The sequence below is a fragment of the Eptatretus burgeri genome, chromosome 4 (assembly GCF_056783735.1).
Source record: "Eptatretus burgeri isolate ZD-2024b chromosome 4, Ebu_testis_v1, whole genome shotgun sequence".
NCBI lineage: Eukaryota > Metazoa > Chordata > Myxini > Myxiniformes > Myxinidae > Eptatretus > Eptatretus burgeri.
Genome location: NC_140964.1, coordinates 71,466,737 through 71,491,736, shown reverse-complemented (window position 1 = coordinate 71,491,736; position 25,000 = coordinate 71,466,737). Strand labels below are relative to the sequence as shown.

Genomic DNA, 25,000 nt, shown 5'->3' with positions numbered 1-25,000 from the left:
GGTGAGCAATTCCTCCCTCGAGGCAAGGACAAAGTTCAGCAGGCACACAGAGGCCTCGCTCATCTCGTAGGGTACCATGGGGACAAACACATCCAGCCACACACCCCTCGTCCACTGGGCAGTCCAGGCCAAGTCGAAGTTCACCACATGTCCCTCCGCAGGATGGTGCACATTCACTGTATTCCTGCCCTCGAGGGCATCCCCACGCTGGGAATAATAAGTACAGAGCTTCAGGTTAATGACAACGGCACATTGAAAAAAAATGAGGAAGATTGGACTCTATGTGTAAGAGTGAATGCTGAAAAACCAGAACACCATATAGCAATATATGCCCATCAGGATTTCTGATGACAGTATGTTTTACCAATGATTGACATCCATTCATTGAACAAAATTAACTTCATCTCGATTGCCATATTTTCCGGTGTATAAACCGCACTTTTTTTAATCGGCAAAAAAACTAAAAGTTGGGGGTGTGGTTAATACAAGGGAATAGAAAAAAAATCAGTCTTAAAAACGATCGATGCTGAATTTTAATTAAATTCCAAATGAACACTTTTGCAGCAGTCGGAACAACTGTTAAGGTCAATTCCACCATTTAAATTTGGAAAATCGGTTCAAGTTAAGAGTTTGTACAGCGTTATATAAACCGTGTGCGGAAATTAAATAAATAAATAAACGGAGACACCCGGAATTTAGGTGTGCGACGTATATAGAGCCTCGCGGCTCTGAAAACACCATTAAACACAAAAGAAAAAGAAGAACACCTGGTCTCATCAAAAGAAGAATGATTCACAATAGCGAGAGTCCAATAACGGAGCACACACCTCAAATAAGCTTACGTGGAAAGCTTCTCTCGTATGTCGTGTTCTTGAGGAAGACACTACCCAAAGACAAGTTTCCAGCCGGCATCATTGTTCGTGCGCAGCAGAAGAGGTGCAGAGACGAGGGACTTGTAGTTGTGACTATCTTTTTACATGCATCATTTTCTGCATGAACATCCAGTGTGGGCAGAATTAATCCACCAATCTTGTTCCTTACATACTGATGCTGTGCGAGGAAATGCTGTATAGCGGGGCATCGTTTAAAACTAGGAACAACCAATCAACCCTGAGTACTTTTGGATACAAGTGCTGTCAGGAAATGGATATAAAAGGAAGAAGAAAAGCTCACGAGTAAGAGGAGCCACGTGGAACGGTGAAGCTTTAAGAAGTACTAGTGCTGCTCGGTTAATTTGGCTTCCTTTGGTTCTCTTCATTTTCCGTGTTTCTATCAATGGTTCCTAACTTGCTCCTGCGGATTACTCGTGTCGACCAGACAAACTTTCTTACATCGCAGGCCTTTGTATTCGAACCAGGTTTTGAGGAACATTAGCTGCATCTCAGTGAAATCACCACAGATGAACTTTTCAATTTCCCGGACTTGGTATTTTCATCAGTTGAAAATCAACATTTTGTGACGCGTTTCTCGCCGGGATTTTCGACTCGGATTCCGAGGAGTATTGGCCACATGCATCTTGGTTGAACTTCCACCATTATTCCCGTCGCCACGTTTGGCTGAGCATAATGTTGACTGGAGGACTGCCGGCATTCATCGGGATGATGAGAGAGGTCAACCTTCCGATGATCTGTGGCTGGATCATCAAGGTGTGGGAGGAGATACCGTCGGACATCATCAAGCGAGCAATTCTGAAATGCTGCATCGCCAACAACATGGACGGCACAGAGAACAACATTATTTGGGAGGAAGGAGACTGCAAATGACGGTGACAGTGATGTTGACAGCGACAGGGACTTGCTCTACCCTGATCCGGACAAGGAGTTACGAGGACAAGGAGTCGTCTTCGACGAGGAAAGCATTGACGAGGATCTCCTCGGGTTTAGCTGAAAAGCTTCATCAAACCCAAACGGCCCTTTTTAGGGCCACAAATCAACAAGAAATATGTATGATACCGGTGTGAATACCTTTTCTTCCTTTTTCTGGGAACAAAAAAAATCCTCTTTCTAACATGAAAAAATAAGAAACAAAAGCCAAAACCTCTTGGTATCCTTTCCACTCTCTTCAACTTCTTGAAAATGAGAATAAGACTATTAGATGGAATTAAGTGGACATTAAGTGGAATTAAGTAAGCATGTTGACACCTCTGTCACTTTGTTCCGTACAAAGTGAATGTACAAACGTATTTAGATCTCGATCAGAAAATAAAATGATCAATATATTCATTTCTTTGCTATCATCAGTGCCTTCAGTGTCAGTCAGCAAAGTAACAAGACTGAAAACTGCACACCTGCTCAAAGCCTGTTCTATAAGTTGACGATAAAGTGAATGTTTCCCTGAAATCTTTCAACCCCCCCCCCACCCCTTTCCATGTACAGCCTTTTTGGTTGCTCGTTGCATCGTTGGTTAGGGGTGTGGCAATGCTGCTGATGCAGTGCCTCTATTACCAGTACTCTGGTGCTCATTTCACCGACCTCGGAAGGATGGCAGGCTGAGTCAACCCCGTGGGGTTAATTCAGCGGCCAACGGAGCTCAAACTCAGGACCAATGGATCCCAAGCCACCACCCTGACTTCCAAGCCATTGCCAGGATGATCTTTGAATGGGAAATTCTCATTTATACGAGCTTAGATTTCTCTCAGATAACTTGAAAACGACGATAGTTCCACACAGAAAAATTACATGGATTTTGTGAAAAAAAATAAGGCCACAGTATTGTGGTTACCAGCAGAAATTATTTCATTTCCCACAACAGTTGAACTCATGCAATTGTGATGAGGAGCATTCATTAATGTTTTGCTTGTATGCGAGTCCATTAGGAAGTGTGCGATGCCAAAGAACGAGTCGACTCACGGCACAGAGTAGAATTCCGCCAGGTCACAGGGGTTCTGGCCTGAGCACATTGGTGGGCGTAAGCAGCCATGACATCACATAAACAAGTATCACCTCGGCCAGCTGGGCAACTGCACACTGCTGTGAGGCATGCCTCATGGTACGGGGTCCAGTCAACAAGCAGATGGCATGCCTAAAAGTAGAAACGGCATAAAACGTAAATGGCCACCAGGAAAATGTTTCAATTTCAGAAGATATACATAAGTGGCTTCTGATATCTTATACAGTTCAGTATATTAAAGGTATCATGAAGCTGCATGCACATGAAGCCTTTGTACCTATTGGCTGGAGAGATGGCTTGATACCTCCCACAATTTTCAGGAAGAAAATCGTGCATCTGCCACGTTGGTTTTCTGGTAAGCCTGAGATGTCTTCGGAAGTTTCATATTCATCATTTGAATTATCCAAGCTACGGAACCACAATGTATTGTGTATGCACATAAGCAGTTGGAATGTTTTTGCTTCAAGCATGTAAGCTGGGATTTGTTTTTGATTTTTTTACCTTTTTTTCTGGGAGCGATATCAAGGAAGCGGTTTGGCCAAAGCACCACTCAAATAAAAGGTGGAGTAATTTGTGCAATAAATTAAGGTTATTGTACGTAATTATACGGAGTTCTCAAGGTTGAACAGTGTGAGTATATCGTGTAGCACTTTTCCTGGTGATAGCGGCCATCACAAGTCATAACGTAATAAAATATGTCAATTCTCTGCATGAAAACCAGACATTGGAAAGTATCATGATCATTTGAGGTGTACGTTTGTTTGTTTGATTTCTATGCACCGCTAAACTGGTGAACCGGTAGAAAAGGTAGTGAGACGAGGGATATAAGAGGGTGCGGATGAAGGGATTGAGGAAAGTCAGAGATTGGGTTGAGTGGAAGTATGTGAAGGTGTAAAGAAGGCAAAGGGACAAGGAGAATATGTGGGAGTAGATGAAGGCTTTGAGGGAAACATACGAAGGGGTAGAGGAGAATTGGAAAATAAAAATAGCTGAGTAGATGGATTAGAGGGAGTAGGTTTGCAGGTCTTAGCTGCAATGGGCCATCTCGTTCTAGTAGACCTTACATTTGTATTTACATCAATATGAACAGTAATTCTTAATGACAAGTGAAAGTGTTGACACAGCTGTGCGAAACCATGCATTGAACAAGCCAGTTTTCTTCAAACACAAACATCAAAACAGACAGATATGTCTATTTCATTTCCTGATAACACTGAACAACAAAATTTTTTTACTGGAGATGTGTAAAGTGATTTAGACTAATTTGGGTACGCTGATTTCAAAAATCATAACCGTTTTGCTGTATCACGTCAGGATTATCAGTAACAGAAATATTCCCATTGCCTAGAAGTCAGGATTTCAATGAAATTTACAAAAATTCATTTATTCATTTATTTCATCATGAATGCTTCAAAATTATAGAAATTACAGAAAAACTCCACTAGAATGTAATTAAAAATGCTTAAGGCATTTGGCTTTGCGTTTGTGCTGCTCTGTGTCAGTTTCACGATGCAGGAACCAGCAGAAATCGCCCATCATGTTCGGGTTGTGCCGCCCTTGGTAACGCGTCTCCATGAGTGAAATCTCTTGGTGGAATCGCTCGCCGTGCTCGTCCGAGACTGCTCCCAAGTTGTCAGGGAAGAAGTTCAGGTGCTGGTGTAGGAAATGGATTTTCAGGGACATCCTGGAGCCAAGTTTCCTGAAGGACTCCAGCAGCTGCTGCACTATTTCTTCATAGTTGTCCGCGCGCTCGTTCCCCAAGAAGTTGTCCGTCACAGCTTTGAAGCTCCTCCACGCTGCCAGCTCTTTGGGGTTTAGAGTTGTTGGAAAAGTTTCGTCCTTCATAATCTGTCGGATTTGCGGTCCAACAAAGACACCAGCCTTGATCTTGGCCTCCGACAAGGTGTTGCCAAACTTTTCCTTGAGGTATAAAAACCCACGCCCATTCAGATCCATTGCCCGTACAAAACTTTTCATCAAGCCGAGCTTTATGTGGAGTGGTGGAAGGAAAACCTTGGCTGGGTCGACAAGGGCGACATGCTTCACGTTGTGTCGACCAGGTACATGCTCTTTTCGCTCTTCCCAATCTTTCTTCGTCCAGTGATTCTTGTCGTCTCTGCTATCCCAGAGACAAAGGAAGCACATGTATTTCGTGTAGCCTGACTGCAGCTCTAACAACAGCGCCACCACTTTCAAGTCTCCGCAGATGTGCCAGTTGAAGTCATTGTACTTGATGGAATCAAGCAGCTGCCACATAGTCTCATAGGTCTCTGTCATGCCGAACGCGTGAGCCAGTGGGACTGATGGTGTCTCGTTGCCATTGTGGAGCAAAACAGCCTTCAAGCTGTTCTTCCCCGAGTCGATGAAGAGGCGCGAGTCTGCAGGATCGTGATCACATCCAAGTTCTTTCAACAGACCGTTGATGTCACTGCAGAATGTCATCGTGTCTTCCATCTCAAAGAACTCAGCCATGTCTCTGTGACGTGCTCTGAACAAGGATATCTTGGTGTTAAGTTCAAGTAGATTCCACTGCTGCAGCCTTGATCCAAGCAGCTCTGCCTTCGCCTTTGACAGCGAGAGATCTCTTACAAGATCATTTAAGTCTCCCTGGTTCAGAAGGTGTGATTCTTGAGTGTCGGGTTAAAAAGGTTCATCATCACCATCCTCTTCACCACTGCTTACAGCTATGTTCTGATCAGCTGGAGGTGTTGGAATGGGGTTCTCGTCATCATGAGGCACAGGTTTACGAGCAGAGACGCAGTCAGCGTACTTGATGTGACCTTTATTCTTCTTGTTGAAGCCGGCGATGCTTGTGCAGCAGAAATAACAATCATCATGATGATTCTGCGGCTCACGCCATATCATGGGCACCGCAAATGGCATGCTCGCGCGCTTGCCCACCAACCACTGAGTCAAGGTTGTGTGACAGCTTGTGCAGCAGATGTGTGGTGCCCAGCTCTGTTCTTGGTCCCCCACCTTACACCCGAAGTAGTGAAAGTAGGCGGCCTTCATTTTCACTGCTGTAGATATACCTCGCTGTTGATCTTTTTTGGTATACCGACCACAGACATAACAGAAGTTGTCAGGATGATTGGTACAGGAACGCCTACTCATCTTTATCTGAAAGAAAGAAATATAACACAAGTTAACAACAATTGTACGAAATAGACATGTTAAAGACATATGTAAATTTCATTGAAATCCTGACTTCTTGGCAATGGGAATATTTCTGTTCCTGAAAATCCTGACGTGATACAGCAAAACGGTTATGATTTTTGAAATCAGCGTACCCAAATTAGTCTTAATCACTTTACACATCTCCAGTAAAAAAAAAAAATTTGAAATTTGTTGTTCAGTGTAAGCAAATGTTTCAAAGGAAAGGGAGGAGGACAATTCATTTTCAATTATGGAGAGGATTGCAAGATTGTCATGTCTCGTATTATACATTGTGGACCTTAAGTTTGTCTTTGGTCTTTGGAGGGTGAATAATGACTACTCTCATGTTGTATTGATCAAACACAAAGTGCAACATTCAGAACACGAAGCATTCCTTTCCTGTAGTAATTCTATGCAGACTACTGTAGTAGGACCTCTTACCCGAGGAACCAAAAGGAGTACAACTCTCATATACTATAGTTCTAACTGTAGCATTTTTGCCTGGGAAATCCAACTTGGACAGACTATAAAATGTATATTGTTGTCGTTATGCCTCCTAGGGGTTAATATTGCATCTATAGTATAATGATAGTTATTCCATCAGTTTCTATTCAGTTAAGCATATTGTAATACATGTGGATAGATATTATACATTGTGTATGCATTAGATAAATGGTCTTTCCTCATCATAGTGCTTTTTTTCTGAGTGTGTCCCGTTTTTTTTTTTCGTCTGTCTGTCTGTCTCTCTCTCTCTTCAAACCAGCTGATTTGATTCCGTGGACAGCACGATGGATCACCATGGATCAAAAATGATACACGCCCATGGAGCCCTGGACCAATCTGAGTAAGGGGACTTTTTTTGGATACATAGTCGAGGCTCGGGGAAAAGCTCGCACAGTGAATGGATCAGGACGTAACAGACACAAACAGGATGCAAAACAAAGCATGCATGGGGGTGCACAAGATGAATACAGAGGATGCAAGGGGTGGACAATATGGATACAGAAGCAAATTCCATGGATGGAAAACTGGAAAGTTGGAAGTTGGGGGGGGGATTTGGGAGGGGTAATGAGGGTAGAAAATATCATGGTTTTGGATTGGGAAAAATCTGAAATGATGGTGAACAGCTACCTTGAAGACCGGGACGGAAGAATTATCTTGACGAGGATGTGGAAGTTGATTCCACAGGCCAGAAAAAAAAAAGAGGTAAAAATGAGTGGAGGTGAACGGTGATCATGGATTTAGGTAGTTTAACCAGAAGGGGGTTGATGGTAGACTGTGTGCTCTGCAGAAACCAGGAGGGGTGGGGGACAAAGCATGGAAAGACCAGAAAAGAGGCGGAAGAAAACAGACCACCAACATGCCTGCAATGGCGAAGTGATAAACCCATAGACTCGGCTTCATCGCGAGGGATTCCAAAAATCTTAAAGGTCTTGGTTTCAACCACGTCAAGTTGAGCAAGACATGAGACAGGGGAGCCAGCCCAGAGGGCAGAGCAGTACTCCCCATCAAGCTGTGGATGAAGGCCTTGTAGGTGGAAAGGAGTTCACGTGTGCCAAGGAAGGCCTTTTCATGGCAGAGGATCCCCATTCGGCATCTGCCTTTGGAGGCCAACTTTGAAATGTGGCTAACCCAAGACAGATCATGGCTGAGAATGAGACCCAAGAGTTTTAGTGACTGAACTTCTTTGAAAGGGTTGTTGAGAAAGTAGATGGCCCTTTCGGTCAGCAGGGCGGGTGGGGGGGAGGAGAGAAAGAGAAAGAGAAAGGGGGAATGTATGTATGTATGTATGTATGTATGTATGTATGTATGTATGTATGTATGTATGTGGGAGGGATACTTCTCCGGATTGAAAGACATATTCCAAGTGTTTGACCAGTTTGTGATTGTATCAAGGTCTGAGGAGAGGGAAGAAGCCACTACCTCACCTGTCTGCCAGAAGGAGGCAGGATGTCATGATAGAGGGTGGAGTCATCAGTAAAGAGATAAATAAGATTTTCCAGTCAGAGAGATCACTGATGAAGATTAGGAATAGGATGGGGCCGAGAACACTGCATTGGTGTACGACAGCCTTGACAGGGAGAGGAGAAGAAAGGATTTCATTGAGAGCCACATGTTGACTATGAGAGTGCAGGAAGTCAGTTATCCAAGAGTGGAGTTTGCCTTGGATTCCTTCAGCAGACATTTTGGAGAGCAAGGCAGGATGTCAGACTGTATTGAAGTCTTGAGACATGTCCAAAGAGATGGCCCTGATCTTATGTCTGACAGTGAGGACTTACATCCATTGTTGGGTGAGTAGAGCATGTCCAAGATAGAGCTCGTAACTTGGCCTGAATCCAAATTGATGATTTGTGATGGAGTCATTGGAGAAACGGAAGCATTTCATATCAACTGCGATGATGGATTCCATGATGTTGCGGATTATTGGAATCAAATTGAAGGCCAAGTACTGCATTAGAGTCATCGGAGGAACCAAAAGAAGTAAAGAGAAAAAGTGGAGTCATCAGGAGGAACCTGGATAGGATTCGGGTTTTAGCTGTTGCTCCACAATCTTCAAACTCACACCCATCTGCTTGCTTGAAGTCTTGGATGGAAGACTGAGACATAACAGCTTTTGTAAGATGGTTTGAAAGATGAGAGAAGTGAGGAATAAGAGTCAAGGTGTGCAGTCAGCCTGCATCAAGGAAGTTTAACCAGCAGGAATTTACTGGAAAATGTTTGCATCCTGAGTATCTGGGAAGGGTGGGATGACTAAGAGAGCAGAGGAAGCAATGTTGGAGGAAAGACAGTAGAAAACAGATGCCACTGATATGCCTGCGATGTGAGAACAATAGACTTTGTGCTTCAGCATAATCACAGGAGATTCCAATAATTTTGAGAGCTTTAGATTCCAAGCTTAAGATTTCACCACGTATAAAGCTTTCACCCGGAGAAACAATGAAGCAGTCAAGTCTTAAAGGGTCTACAGGATTTATAGTCTTTGGGGTCTTTGGGACTTTTGGGTCTACTGTGTTGTCAAGGACTTTTGGGTCCTCGGGGACTGTTTGGGAGCTTTTGGGTGTTCGGGGACTCTTTGGGAGCTTTTGGGTCCTCGGGAACTTTTGGGTCTTCGGAAACTTTTTGGAACTTTTGGGTTCTTGGGAACTTTTTTGGCACTTTTGTGTCCTAATGAACTTTTTGGTCCTTGGGAACTTTTTGGTATTTTTGGATCCTTAGAGACTTTTTGGTTCCTCGGGAACTTTTGGGTCCATTGGGCACTTTTGGGTCCTCAGGGTCTTCAGGGGCCAAAAGGTATATTCCAATGGTGTGGAATTAATGAATAGAAGAATGTAATTAAAAGACAAAAATTATCTCTCGCACGCACGCACGCACGCACGCACGCACGCACGCACGCACGCACGCACGCACGCACGCACACACACACACACACACACACACACACACACACACACACACACACACACACACCTCATCCATTTAACATAGCAGATAGCTTTGGCTTATCGCAGCACAAAAACAGTGAACGTATTATTTATTTAGTTCGGTTCCAATTGTGCATGGAGTCAGGCTAGCTGTGCAGTGGACCAATTGGGTGGAAGACACAGCAATCATAAGTCGGTGTGCTGGTCTTTGGCCGTGTTATATGTCATGAAATTTGCGCTATCCAATGAGATTGAATATAAATGAAAACGCCAGAAAAGTGATCTTAAATGGTCAGGTGGTGGATGAAAATACCCTTTGGACAATCACCAGATTGGACTTGGCCTGTGTGCCAAATTTGGTGGTTGTCGGTCCAACAGTCCTTGCAAAAAACGTGAATAGACAGACAGACAGACAGATATCCGATGAATGTTGTTTATTAGATACAAGCAAATACAACTCTTTGCTTCGCTGACGGGGACAATAAAGGTGGGGGTTGGGGGGAAGAGGGATAGAGAGCGGAGGCAGGTGCAGCGTGAGATGGGGGGAGGGGAGGTGGAGAAGATGAAGAAGGGGAAGCTAGGAAGGGGGAGGGGAGAGGGAGAAAGGGGGGGCGAGAAAGCGGGGGAGGTAGGGAGAGTGACACCACCAAACGTTGCTATTCGTTGCAGGATGGAGGGTGCAAGAGAGACAGAGACAGACAGCTAGACAGAGACAGCGAGAAAGTGACAGAGTTGTGAGAGGAGAATGCTGCATTTTCTTAGGGGGGGGAGTGAGGAGGGGACAGAGTGAGAGAGAAGGGTGGAGGAGGAAAAAAAAACACAGGTGAAAGGTGGAGGTGGGGATAGCAAAGATAATGTAATGTGTGACGCGAAATGACCGAACACGAAAAAAAACCCCAAAAATGTCAGAACAGCTGTACACACAACAACACAACAGAGTTTGTAAAGTCATCCGCTGGCACATCTGAAAAAGCTTTAATATCATAGTTCCAGAAAATTTGTGGGAAAACGAACCAAAAGCAATCACTGAAAACATTGAAGTACCACTCACATATGACCTTATGATCCCATCGGGTGTGAACATCGAAAACAAAGCATTGCGACCAGATATCATACTTTGGTGCGAAAAAAAGAGAAGACATTGCTAGTTGAGGTGCTAATACCAGTTTACAAAGACTTACCTTGAAACAGCGTTCTTTGAAAGAGGATTTAAAGTGGGTAATTAGCAAAATTCATTTTAAAAATGAATTAAGCCACAAAACACAAAATGTCGATCTCCACTCCATGCCTTCAGAGCGAGAACAAACATGGTGAACACCTGGTCGGATGAACCTTATTGTTTTTTAAAATAAATGTCGATGTCGAAGTGAGAGGTGGGTTACAAAAGGAGATCGCACAAAAAGGTTAAACAAAGCGATGTCCTGTAAAAATAAAATTTCACATTTTCAGCGGATGAGACACCTCCCAAGGCACCGACCTCATGGAACCGCGGGACCCAACAAAGGTGGAAACGTACGTCTAGTCAATGTGAAATTGAAAGCGCACATGTACTTTTTCCTGAAACGAACAACCAAGCAGCTCGCCAAGTGAATTAAGCATTCACGCAAGCACTCCAACGAAACGGTCGATATGAAACGGTTCCTTTGGCAAGCAATTGGCAATCACCGAACCGTCATATTCAACTTACACCTCCTGAAGACGCGCGGAATGTCAAACATGTCCGAATTAGACAAATGAACACTTTTCTAGGAGATGGAACTGCTACTAAATTAAATTCTGGAGCTGAAATTTTGTAATTCGGTCTCGTTTAAAAGATTCTCGATGTTTATGGCATGGGCAGAAATGAAATAAAGCCACAAATGCTGGTGTCTCCAGGCGTTTATAAGCACTGCAATGTACCCAGCGATTCATCACTATGATGAACATGCATTCAATAATATGAGTGAGGAAAGTGAAAAAATAAAATTATCGTGAAGATATCGTTGCGGTCTGTTCCTCGTCAAGGCAAGGTTGAGCAGGCCAAGAAAACATGAAGGCTTCAGACCGCAGCGAGGTCACCCGGGAACCGCCTTAAGACCCAGAGAGCGAGGTGGCCGAGAATCACCCGATGAAGGATATATTTAAATAAGGCCATTAATTATTTTCAAAAGGATTATTTTTTATTAACCCAAACACCCAATTTTCACTCTTGCACTTCCTTGGAGTTTTCTTATTATGCATGCAAAGTTTCAGGCTGCTAGGTTTTATGGTTTTGGAGTTATGGAGGACACACACACACACTTAGTAGTATAGATGTGTGTGTGTGTATATATATATATATATATATATATATATATATATATATATATATATATATATATATATATATATATATATATATATATATATATATATATATATATATATATATATATAGGGTGATCCATAATTAAGTCCTGATTTTCATTGTTGAAATACTCTGTTATTATCAGTAAAGTATTTTTTAAATAATTGATTGAAATCACGTTTATTGCCCTTAATATTTCCATGTTGGTGGTTCTGTTAACAGGCATAACAGCCATTCCTGATAAGGAAATGATCCAGAAATGATAGTCAAACGCAACCAAAATTGGTAAGACTGCTTGTTTGGTGCGGAATGACTTCAACCCAACTCATTGGCCCTCACATCCTCCACGATACAATGAACATACACAGAGATATTTGGAAGTGCTTCAAAACTTTATTCTTCCAAAAATTCAGCAATGGGACAACACCGATGAAATTATTTTGGCAAGACGGTGCCCCTCCCCACTTCTCAATTAGAGTCGTAATTGTTGGAGACCCGCCTTCTACAAAGACAATCGGGCGACAAGGACTGATGGAGTGGCAATCAGCGAGTCCTGATTTAATGCCGTGCGATTATTTTTGGTGGGGATGGGATACCAGCAAACCTGGTAACTTGGACGAATTACAAAGTTATATCTGCAATGCTTTTGCCAATTTGCCAGAGGAATTTTAGGCGTTCAGTGGAAAATGTGGTCGAAAGATTGAAAAAATATATGCTGACAATGCAGGAGGTAATGTTAAAATTTGATGTGCACTCATGAAAACGGCAATAAACGGGAAAAATATTATTTTGGTGTTTATTTACATTGTAGGAACAATGTCGTAAGTATTTAGTGTTTAGTAAGTATAACAATGTAGTGACTATTTCAATTTTGAAAATAGGGATCACCCACAGATAATTTCGGACCACGACACCACCATCACACTAATTTTGGAACACACCCACCTACCCACCAATTTTGGATCACCCATTGCTATTTGGATCACCCATATATAATAAGGCACAATCAGATTTCTCACCTGTAACAATTAGTCCCAATTAGTTCTCTCACCTGGAATTTGTGGAAACAACGAATCAGCTCTTACCTAATCAATTGTGCCCAGATGTGGCGAGGATTTTCTGCATTTACGCCATGCTCTTCCAGCCAAAGAAAGTTGCATAAAAGCAACCAAGAAAGCCACCCAAAGTAAGCCCATAACTGTATCAAACTTGGACCTGGGGTCCTCGTTGGCTGCAGTTTCTGTAAATATATAGTATATAGTACAATATATATATATATATATATATATATATATATATATATATATATATATATATATATATATATATATATATATATATACATATATATATATATATATACATATATATAGTATAATATATATACATATATATATATATATATAGTATAATATATATACATATATATATATATATACATATATATAGTATAATATATATACATATATATATAGTATAATATATATACATATATATATATATATATATATATATATATATATATATATATATATATATATACACATCTATATAGTATAATATATATATACATATATATATATAGTATAATATATATATATACACATATATATATAGTATAATATATATATATATATATATATATATATATATATATATATATATATATATACATATATATATATACATATATATATAGTATAATATATATATATATATAGTATAATATATCTACATATATATATATATATATATATATATATGTATATATATATATGTATATATATTGTTGTGGTTGACCAAATTCGCAAACCACCATTCAGGTCCCTTAGGTGAGATATCTCGGTAAGTATATGTGTAGTTAGGCCCAAACCCGTTGTCTAGAGGGAATAAATGTCATTCATGCGTGCTGCGACTCTTCAGGATAGCCGTTTTTCTTTTACTATCTTTATTTTGGACCAACCGCCATTATTACCACCACCAACCACGTCTCAACAGCCATCACAACAACAACCACCAACCACAACGCTGCTTCACCACAACTGCCACGACCTTTACCGTCACAACTCGCCACCATCGCATTACCGTCATCTCGCGCCACTCGTGGGCACCGATGCTGGACTCGTGTAGAGCGCGCACCGAGCAGCGTGTTCAAAAGCATCGCGGACTTTCCGCAGAAAAACGGATCAAAAACGACTCACGCCCACTTTTGTTCCGTCCAATCGGTGAGCGAGGGGCGATTTGGCCCCGCCTCCAGGGCGTTGGAGGGCGGTTGCTATATGCAAATTCATGGATCAAAAAGCATTCACGCCCACTTTTCCTCGGGCCAATGGGGAGCCAGCAAGAGAGGTGAAAGGTCGGAGGCAGAGGGTCAAAGATGAAGGAGCGAGGCCATGGGGGATATAAGGGGCCGCGTTCGTCAGTTTTGGAGTTCAGTTCGCAGGAGGAAGAGTTGAGTTGGAAGTGGAGAAGAGAGCAGTTCGCAGTTAGCAGTTCGCAGTTGGGAGTTCGTGGAGTTGGAGTGAAGAGGACGGAGCTGTGGAGAGGCGGCGGCGGTGAGGGCGGACGAGGGGGTGCTCGCGTCGGATTCGGGGAACTGCGGAGAGAAAGGCCGGCGGCGCGACCGAGGTCGTGGTGGAGACGCTCGTCGCGGGACCCGCGATTTTGTGAAATCCTCCTTTCCCCGAGCATCAGCAACCCCCTCCTGTTTCCCCCCGTGCTGAGATAGTGCGACAAAAGGGGGCCCCCTTCCCACCCCCTACCAGACACTGTCCGCGAGGCCCGCGGAGTTGAGGCACCACCGCCGCTCCGCGTCTCATCATCAGACGGGTAGGCCCGACACGGTCTCGGCCCCAGGCCCGCCTACCCCCTCATCCTGGAGGGTGGTTCTCTTTTCTTTTGCTTTGGGAATATGTGTTGTCGGCACCGTCTGTGAAGTAAAATTGTATAAGTGTTGCCGAGTGCCCGGTAGTCGGATAGATCTGCATTGTCGCATTTGCTTTTTGTCTTCTTCTTTTCCATGTGCTTTTGGTGGAATTGTATATGTGTGCTTTCCGTTCATCGCGAAATAAATGTGCTTATTATTGAACTGTTTTCCCGCTTCGCTTCGTCATTTCTTTCATTGAATCCTCATCTTGCTTCACGTAAAGGGTTGGTCGTGGGTTAAGACGCCCGATAATTAATCGAACCGTCGAGGCCGACGAATAACACCGCTCGGTTATCCCGATAGTACGGAACGGGTCGCTTAAGTGGTCCGTGTCCGAAGTCGACCTGCGGCGAGGTGCGATCGCCCGGTCTACCCTCCGTGTGGGTACTTAGGTAGGTCGAATTTGGCGAGCAACCCTATCCCACGCGGGGGCCGATTGGCTCGATCGCGGTGAGACCGAAAGGTCCACCCGTGACTGGTTCCCGGCGTTAGTCCGAGAGGGTCACGACTGGATTGTCCGTCCGGTGGGCGACGTGCCGCGATTCGAGTTACGTGGCCGTTCGCACGCCGGCGGGCGCGAATCCGCAACAATATATATATATATATATATATATATATATATATATATATATATATATATATATATATATATATATATATATATATACTCTGCTTGTGGCTTTTTGAAGCATTGCCTGAAAAGCTTCGTGCACACTGAGAGATGCCCCCTTGGAGTTGCAGTATAGCACAACATGACAGTGACATCACGGTGTGTTGTGGAGGTTGGAGAGCTGATTATAATCACATATTTATGGCACACACACACACACACACACACACACACACACACACACACACACACACACACACACACACACACACACACACACACACTTCCATTTTGATAGATGTAAGCTCAAGTCCAGGATGGACTTTCCTTGCAGTATCCAAACCTGGAAAGGTGTCGAGTGGAGCACAGCACAGGCTGCCTCAGCATAAGGACGGCTCTGTGTGAAGGTTCCACAGGGGTCAAAAGGTTCATGGGTAACAGAGAGTGCACTGGACATGACAACAGGACAGGGTGGAATGGCATAACGAGCCACAAAGGCTGCCACACTGTTCTCCACATCTCCAGCTGGAGAGGTAAAATCATCAGCCAGGGATGAAGTGAATGTTCCACAGAGGCCACGGACCTGACACAACCACACAAAAAAAAAATCGTGCTCAAAGTAGACACAAAAAAAAGATCATCAATAATATGAGGGTGGTTTTAATTTAACATTAACTATTACATATAAGGTCGAGTAAAATGTTTGCATGTAAATTATTGAGGGCGAGCGAGCTATCATGTGCAGCTTGTGGCTGCTGGTTGCATCATTTTCTGGGGGCACGGCTGTGTCGCTGATGCAGTGCCCTCAATTACCATTCCACTGGTACTCATTTTGCCAACCTTGGAAGGATGACAGGCTGAGTCAACCCCCACCTGGTGTTGATTCAACAGCAACAATGGCTCTAAATCAAGATCCTAAGATCTTAAGCCAGCCACTTTAACTGTTAAGCCAACACCAGGCCTTAATTATTGAGGGAATATGTCTCTATAGAGTTGGTAGCCAATACCTAAAATAACCTGTTCCATAAATTAATGTATTTCCTGAAAATTAAGAGGGAAGCAAATAAGACAACAAAGTGGATGGAGCACCCTCCACGAAAGAATGAGATTTTTTTCATGACTAAAATTCTGGTCAAGAAAAGCATCAAGCCTGCTTAAATTTGCAGGCTTTTACAAAGGATATTCCAGAAGTATTTTTGTCCGATTCTGTTATTTACTACCTGATGCAGAGAGCAAGGGAGTATCGTGGCCCCAGGCACGGGGCTTTCGTACCTGGTCAGTGTAGGTTGGCTGGAGGCTGATGAAGACCAGTCGCTGACGTGTCCCCCACAAAAGTGACAGGCCAAAAGCACGCAACAAGATGAAGTTCGATGTGGCAGGAACGACAGCCACTCCTGCCTTAACAGTCGGTGGCATTGTGATATGCCCATCGACCATAACCTCTCCTGGAAATGAAAGTAAATGATCGATAGCATGGCACGTGAACGTTATTCCCAATAATGGAATGGAGTGCAAGTTGAGTCAAGCAATTTGAACCTGTGGAGTGCAATTTCACGGTGGTTTTCTGCACCCTGACGGTGAGTGAAGATGCACAAGTCTCGTCCACGGCACCCGCGAGCACTACAGCACCAACACCGTTTCTTTGGCATCCACGACCCTCTTGAGTGATTGTTAGACGATGATTGATATAATCCTGCAGTCAGAATAACAGTAATAAATGGAACCAACTTTGCATTAACCAGGAGTGAGGAAATCACGTGAATGAGATGGAATTCTTGTATAGATCTCCATCAAGAAAAATGGAGAGGTTTCAAAAATAGTGTTAATTGAATAACATTATGCCAGATAAGAGAGTAGGAAACTATTGGTAATTGGCCTTCCGACGCTGTAAGTCCTCCTCAACCTCAATGGCAACGGCAAGGTCATACCACAGGTTCCTGAAATTATCTTCTGCCAATGTAGCTTTGATTCAATGAAGCAATTGTTTATAATCCAGGGTTTATGACAACAACAAATCATAATTCTCAGGGTAAATGGGGTTTCGTCATGTCAAGTTATTTATGAGAAACTTTTGGTGGTGAATTGGTACATTGTGATGTTAACGCTTCTATGCCGATAATTTGATACAGAACTAATTGTTTGTTAGATAAGACTAATATTTGTTGAGGTGATATATTTATTCAAAAATTGAGGAGAGTAAAAAGGTAACAAGTTAGAATGTTGTCGTTATATACTTTACGCTGTGTGAAAAGATCACCAGAGTTCGGGAAATTTATGGTGACTTCCAATTTATGGTTACTCTCTCGGGTGAATGAACAATTTCTAGAGGCTTATGGTTATAGAACTACCGAGCAGAGATATCAACAAATCACTTGAGCCAAGTCTCAAGTAAGTCTCAAGTCACAGTGGTATTACTTCAACTTGAGTCAAGTCCCACATTTACTTATTGAGTCGTGGTCAAAAATAATGGCACCCTTGCATTTTTTTTAAATAATGCACCATTTCTTCAAAAAAAAAAATGTCGAAATTATGAAAATTTTTGCATCCACAAATGTATTTCTTTGGTTTGCAGTGGAGCAAAACAAAAAAAAAGTTGAGAAAAATTACTAAATCTCAGCTTATTCCACATAGAAATCCTAAAATGGCCAGGACAATATGATTGGCACTTTTTAGAAGTTGTTAGAAATAATGAGATGTCAAGCAGGTGATTCTCCTTTTCATGGGAATTGAACTCACCTGCGGTGAGTTGACGTACCTGAAATATAAAAAGCACTTATTCAACCAGTTTGAATGCAGAAAAGGAGTCATTCTGCTGTTTTGTGCACTGTGTGCACCACAATGAGCATGGAGAAAAGAAAGAAAACTAGAGAATTGTCTGAGGTGGTCAGACAAGATTGTAGCCAAGCATTGACGATCTCAAGGCTACAAGTCCATCTCCAGAGACCTTGATGTTCATGTGTCCACTGTATGCAATGTTATCAGGAGGTTTAAGGCCCATGGCACTGTTGCCAACCTCCCTGAACGTGGCCGCAAGAGAAAACTTGATCGAATATTGCAGCGAAAGATTGTTCGAATGGAGGAGAACGCACCTTGATCAACTGCCAAACAGACTCAAGCTGACCTTCACACACAAGGTATGACAGTTTCAACTTGCACCATCTGTCACCAACTCAATGAAAGGGGGTTCTATGGTAGGGGACTCAAGAGGACCCCACTGCTGAGACAGAGACAAGGGAAAGCCAGACTGGAGTTTGCCAAAACACACCTGAACAAGCGAAAATCTTTCTGTGAGAATGTCCTGTGGACAGATGAGACCAAATTAAAGCTTTTTGGTAAAGCACATGATCTCTATGTTTACAGAGAACAAAATGAAGCCTTCAAAGAAAAGAACACCTTCCCTGCAGTCAAACATGGAGGAGGTTCAGTGATGTTTTGGGGTTGCTGTGCTGCCTCAGGCACTGGGTGCCTTGAATGTGTGCATGGCATCATGAAATCATGAGATTACCAAGGCATCTTGGAGCACAATGTTCAACCCAGTGTCAGAAAGCTGGGTCTCCGTCAAAGGTCATAGGTCTTACAGCAGGACAATGACCCCAAACACACTTCCAAAAGCACCCAGGAATGGTTCAAGATAAAACGATGGACTGTTCTGAAGTGGCCAGCAATGAGTCCAGATCTAAATCCCATTGAACACCTGTGGGGAGATCTGCAAACAGCAGTTGGGAGAAGGCACCCTTCAAATCTGGGAGAACTGGAGCAGTTTGCACAAGAAGAGTGGGCAACACTGCCAGTCGAGAGGTATGGGAAGTTCATTCATGGCTAGAAGGAAGTACTTCACTGCAGTTATTTTGTCCAAAGGATGTGCGACCAAATGTTCAGTTTTGGGTTTCAATAATTTTGTCAATGCCATTTCTTTTTATTTTCTGATTTAAAAGGATATATGATGTTCTGAATCAAAAACAAAGGTTCTGTTATATCAACAGTAAAATAAAAGAATTGTGGAGACCAAATACTTTTGTCAATTTCAACTTATTTTAAGAGAAAATTGTGAGTTATTTGAAAAAAGTGCAAGGGTGCCAATATTTTTTGCCACGACTGTAAACCTTGCTTGGAGTACAAGCTATCAAGGAATTAAGACACAGGGCTCCATTTATTGAAATTTATGTTCTGAAAGGCTGTTTAACTCAAGTTTTTATTTGTCAACTTCATATCGTGGACGTTTTTGGCATTGTTTCCAACAAAAATAAATTTGTTAAATTTACTTCTCATATTTCGTGTACCGATTTGAACAGATGCACATGACACGAGTCAGTAATATCACCTTGCGTTTAAATGGTTTACGCTGGAACCAAAGCATTCAATGTTTAACACGTGAGGAGATTTAAAACATTTACTTGTATATTAATAAATGTACATTATTAAACATACAATCAGGAAGGAAGGTGGGGAATCAGGGAGGGGATGAGATGCTGTCGAAGCAGAAAGGGAGCGGGGCACCAGGGAAAATGAAACATTTCACTTATTAACTTCAATTGTTGTTATTTAAGATACATTTAAGATACTTTTTCATGGTTTCCTTTTAAAAAGACAAGTCGTATAATTTACAATAATTAGCGAAGTTGAAATATTCCAAACAACTAACACATTTCAATTATCACAAAATAATTTTATCGGGTCGGGACATGCAAGGAGTTACCAATCAGGGGCCAAGTTTCTGCTGGCATGAAGTCCTCCACCCCTTCCCCGAGCCCAAATCCTCAACCCCCCCTCCCCTGGCCCAAGTCCTCAAAAGCCCCACCTGAACTACAAATCCTCAAGCCCCCCCCCCCCACTTAACAACATTACACAAGGATACACATGGAACTTTGGCGCAGGAGGAGGCCATTCGGCCCATCATTTTATTTCATTATTCTTTATCTTCCATGTGAAAAATGGGAATTTTTCATCCACTGGAAACTCAATATAAAAAGTATGCAGCACATCCTTTTCACAGTAGTGTTAAACATGTAAATTGAATTGGGCACAAATGATAGTCTAGGTCTCTAAAACGGCAGGAGCACAATTGTGAAAGCCTGAACGATTAAAACATGCCTGTGTGTTTCCCTACGTTGTCCTGTTCCCATTCGTTAAGAACAGGGTTCAAAGTAAACAACGATGGGACATTAAATTCACAGTCTCTTGCTCCCTTTTATTCCTATTGCTCGCAACATTCCTGTTGCGTTTGTTAAGAACAATGTTCAAAGAAAATTTTAAAAACGTTAAAAAATCACAATATCGTGAGATTCTGTCATCTTGCGACATTTCAGTCATTTGTAATGGAAAAATTACATGCGACTGAAGCTCCTCGGACAAAGACATTATAATGAAATGAGTTTGATGGTTTTTGGTTGAGTAGTTTAAGAGCTAATCGTAGGATAGACAGAGAAACAAACAAACAGAATGAGCGTATTATTATATCGGTTTACCTTACCTTTAATGAACAAAGATCCAGGTTAAATTTGAAACGGCCTCCTATTTCAACTTAACATTGGAAGATTGTCTTAGTAATTGCATGACATTCTACATGTGGATGTATGAAACTCTTTTCTCAAAGTTAAACCATTCTGTGGAGCCTCCTCACCTCCACGAGAATGTGGTCGCAGGTGCCATGAAAGGTGTAGTGAAGACCATCAAATGTAACGAAGTGTGCGTTTCCCACAACAGCACACTGGGCTGCACACGGGTTGGTGGTGCAGTTCCACGCACCATCGTGGCACACACTAAGATGGGAGGGAGGAAGGTGTTGGGAATAGGACAGAAAAGAATGTCTGCTGTGGCGCCATCAACTGTAAGCCTACAACTGAAATTGTGTCGTAGACCACGATCGTTGTCACCAAGACGAATAAAAAATGGTGATAAAAATTTATAAATGCTTTTTAAAGCAATGCAACATGTACTGTACTCGAACCACCCATATTCTGGACAACGTCGCTCATACACATTCATACTAATAGTTGAGGGATGCCCCTTTCAATCATTGAAATTTGCCCATGGAGTACTTCATGGTTTGCATAATGGTTAATATCATCAACGGACAAAGCAATACTAATCAAGAGCCTCATTGCTCAGTTTCAGAGCACCACACGTCTCAGAGGAAGGCATTAATGGAATTCAAATGGCAAATTATAATTGGCCGTTGTAGACAGGCACTTTCATCAGGACGATTCAACCAACCTGGAATCTGGAAATCAAAAATGGAGATTGTGATCTTGAAAACTAATATTACAGGCAGTTCCAGTCTTGACAATTATTCTGGCTGACAATCGAAAGTTAGCTCAGGAGGAGTAAAAACCCTGTGACGGATTGTTGGAAAAAGAGGTGTGGGTTTTTTTATCGCATCAAACATACCTGATGTAACAAGCTTGGCAAGTTAATGGAATGCTAATCAAGCAGGCCACGAATAAAGTGTACAAAGACCTGCAGCCTGATGGAATAAAACCAAACACCTGCTTGTGCAGAAGGCTCTCATCAGTATGATCAATGCAGAGCATAACATAGTGTGGTTAAGGGGACTGGTATCCCGTGGGCTTGAAATCTGAAAAACAGGTTATATAAAGTGAACAGTCCTGGTGAAAATATTCAAGTTTGGTGGAAGGGTCTGTGGGATGTGTTATAACACCAATTACAGGCTTAACGACAGCCCCCGCTACCAGTCACAATCAAATCCTCTCCTCTGCTCTGCTCTCCTTGTGAAGGTTGGAGTTCCTCAAGGCAGTCTTGAACCCAGTCTTGTTCCTCATATACATACGACCTTTCTTACTTTGTGCACATGACTCCATCACCCACCCCCTTACACTGATAAGCAGATAGCAACTGCGTCACTCTCTGCTGATCTGGAATCGATTCGATGCTAATCTTCAAAATGGGACATGTCTTTCATCCCTGAAAAATCTCACAATCTCACTCAATCGCTCCGGAAGGATCATTAAACAAATAAATCAATTCCCAAAGTCAGCAACTGGAAGCGGTTTAGTATTTTGACCTGCACGGCCTCATCATCAGCCATGACCTCTCCTGGGCTAATTATATTTCAAAGCTGGCCGACAAAACCACCTGCAGACTGGGCATCCACCAACAATCCAAGTTATCACTTGAAAAATATCAGAGCTGCTCATAGCTTGCAAAGACTGTTTATAGCACAATTGTGTAAACTGCTCTCCCCTAAGGACTTTCACCCCTGGATGACATCTATTTCTCCTGGATTCTGTCGAATCTAAAGATCGAAGCATTATTGTCATCTTTCATGATGAAGCAGAAGCACAAAACATATTTCTCCCATGTGCATCACAGTCAGGTTGGTGGCCTTTGTTTTTTGTTGGCTCTCCTCCGGTCATATCCGTCTGTCTCTCTGTCTCTCTCTCTCTCTCTTTTCCCAACTCTCCAGGATGCACGCATGCTTCCAGTAATCCACCCCAGGTTCAATTCTCAAAATACAGGCCTGCTCCAACACTTCCACTCTGTTGTTCCTCCTTTCCCCCTGTTTGTGAAAGCACCTTCCCATTGCTATTCCTCCCCAAGATTCCCTCCAGCGTTTTAAGTTGGTGTTACATCATTCCTTCCAACAGTCTTTTCTACCCCCAATAATCCTTGAAACCCAACCCTCTTACTTGAAAGGTTGATGTGATGTGAAAATGAGTTTTTGCCCTCTGTCAACATGTTCTTTCACAAGCCTACATTTTGTACACAAATAAATGAAACAATAAACAATCACAAAATCTGAAAGAATGTGGGGATGCAATGTGCATAAAATGATGGAGAATTCAACTTCCAAGATATAAAAAAGCTGGTACCAGGTTTTCGACTTCGGGTCCAGCCTTGCTCTAGAATTCAGGAACAGATAAGTATCCAGACAAGACACAATCCCTGCAAGATAAGTGGCTCTACACCAAGTATCCTTTATCGAGAAAATTGCTTCTCATGACTTTTGATGGAATCATAGTAAATCATGAGAAGTGTGCGTTTTTTTACTTTTATGTACTTCTGAACAGCTGGACAGAATCAGAGGAAAACTGGTGGTTGTATTCACAGTGTGCACAGGAAGGTTTGAAGTGGAGAAAAAAAAAATCACAATCCTGGGTGTTCACAGTGTGGGGAGTTCACATTTCCATAGCTTATAGAAACCTCTTTGGTAGCCGTTTCATGTGGGCATTTTGAAGGTTGCTGTTGAAAATTAAATAACCATCAATCGACCAAAAAACTCCCTCCAATAACTGCCCTTTTTGATTTTGAGAATTGCGGACAATCACATGAAGCAAGATCTGGTAAGGTGATTGGTTGATATTGAAATGCCATTCTTTTTCAGAAACGGATACATTCACATCATAGTGTGAACTAAAGCATTGTTGTGCAACAGAACTCATTGTTTAGATGCACATTTGGCATGGTTAATACCAGCAGAGTACCCTAATGCTGTCTATGTGTGACACATTGGCACTTCCAGTGGGAGGGGGTTTAACAAGTCATCCTAAAATACATCAATTCTGTGGGAATTATCCCATCTGTAAGGTCAGGCTATTTGCTAATATGTATATGTATATATATATATATATATATATATATATATATATATATATATATATACATATACATATACATACATACATACATATACATACATACATATACAAATACATATATATATGTATATGTATACGTATACGTATACGTATACGTATACATATGCATACATATACATAGGCTTTATCTGCTCGCCTCTCCACACGTCGTTGCAGAGATTGATGTCTTAGATTTCCTTTGTTGGCATGATTTAAACCATTCATAACACAAACATTTCTTTTCTACAAAATCATTTGTAATATTGGTGATATTATATTGTTGTTGGTGTTCCCGCCCGTCGGTGTGCGAACGACCGCGTCTAACCAATAGCTGTTGCTTCGCCCACCGAACGGACAATCCAGTCATGACTTTCTGGAACAACGCCGGAAACCAATCACGGGTGGATTTTTAATCCCACCACAACCTTGTCCGCACTGCACCCGCGCTGCAGGGTCTGATTGCCAAATATTCGATTTTCCTAATTATTCGTGCAGGTAGGTTACCGAGAGATTGTACCTCAACGGGACCGCTTGGAAACGAGCCGCTTAAGCAGCTCGCTTCCTTTTGGGATAACCGGGCGGGGTATTATCGCGCAGGCCCATTGGACCCGATCACTTTACCGGCTATTTAAAAACCAACTATATTCTGAGTGCAAGATGGGGCAGTTGAATGAGGGAATGGACGCAACAAACAGGTTTACATTCACACAAGGACATTTACTATAATAAAGCACGTATGCAATTAAACAAGGCAAAACACGTATGCAATTATACAAGCGACAAAAGCACGACAAAAGAACTACAACCGTCTACTTATTATGTACAGCCACTTGCACTTGACAGCAGTTCCTACTTATTAGACGGGCCCACGGACACACGTATGCGCGCGCACACGCACGCACGCACGCACGCACGCACGCACGCACGCACGCACGCACGCACGCACGCACGCACACACACACACACACACACACACACACACACACACACACACACACACACACACACACACACACACACACACACGAAATGGTGGCAAAGGCCTTTAATAACGGGCTCCAGCTCGGAGGACAGGTT

The 25,000-nt window shown here is 42.4% G+C and overlaps 1 protein-coding gene across 4 annotated transcripts in view; it reads right to left on the bottom strand.

The window, feature by feature from the left end:
* LOC147028318 (SCO-spondin-like) overlaps positions 1-25,000 on the bottom strand; it is a 431,359-nt gene that overhangs the window by 332,183 nt on the left and 74,176 nt on the right. For all 4 annotated transcript variants that reach the window (XR_015057517.1, XM_085878618.1, XM_085878617.1 and 1 more), the window contains exons 14-19: positions 20,950-21,088; positions 16,866-17,022; positions 16,602-16,774; positions 15,673-15,912; positions 2,850-3,021; positions 1-207 (exon numbers count right to left, since the gene is read on the bottom strand). The exon at positions 1-207 is cut by the window's left edge and continues 37 nt beyond it. Coding sequence is in view for 3 of the 4 variants with exons in the window: in XM_085878618.1 (XP_085734744.1) it covers positions 1-207; positions 2,850-3,021; positions 15,673-15,912; positions 16,602-16,774; positions 16,866-17,022; positions 20,950-21,088 (1,088 nt within the window). In the remaining variant the exon portion in view is untranslated. The remainder of the gene's footprint in view (positions 208-2,849; positions 3,022-15,672; positions 15,913-16,601; positions 16,775-16,865; positions 17,023-20,949; positions 21,089-25,000) is intronic.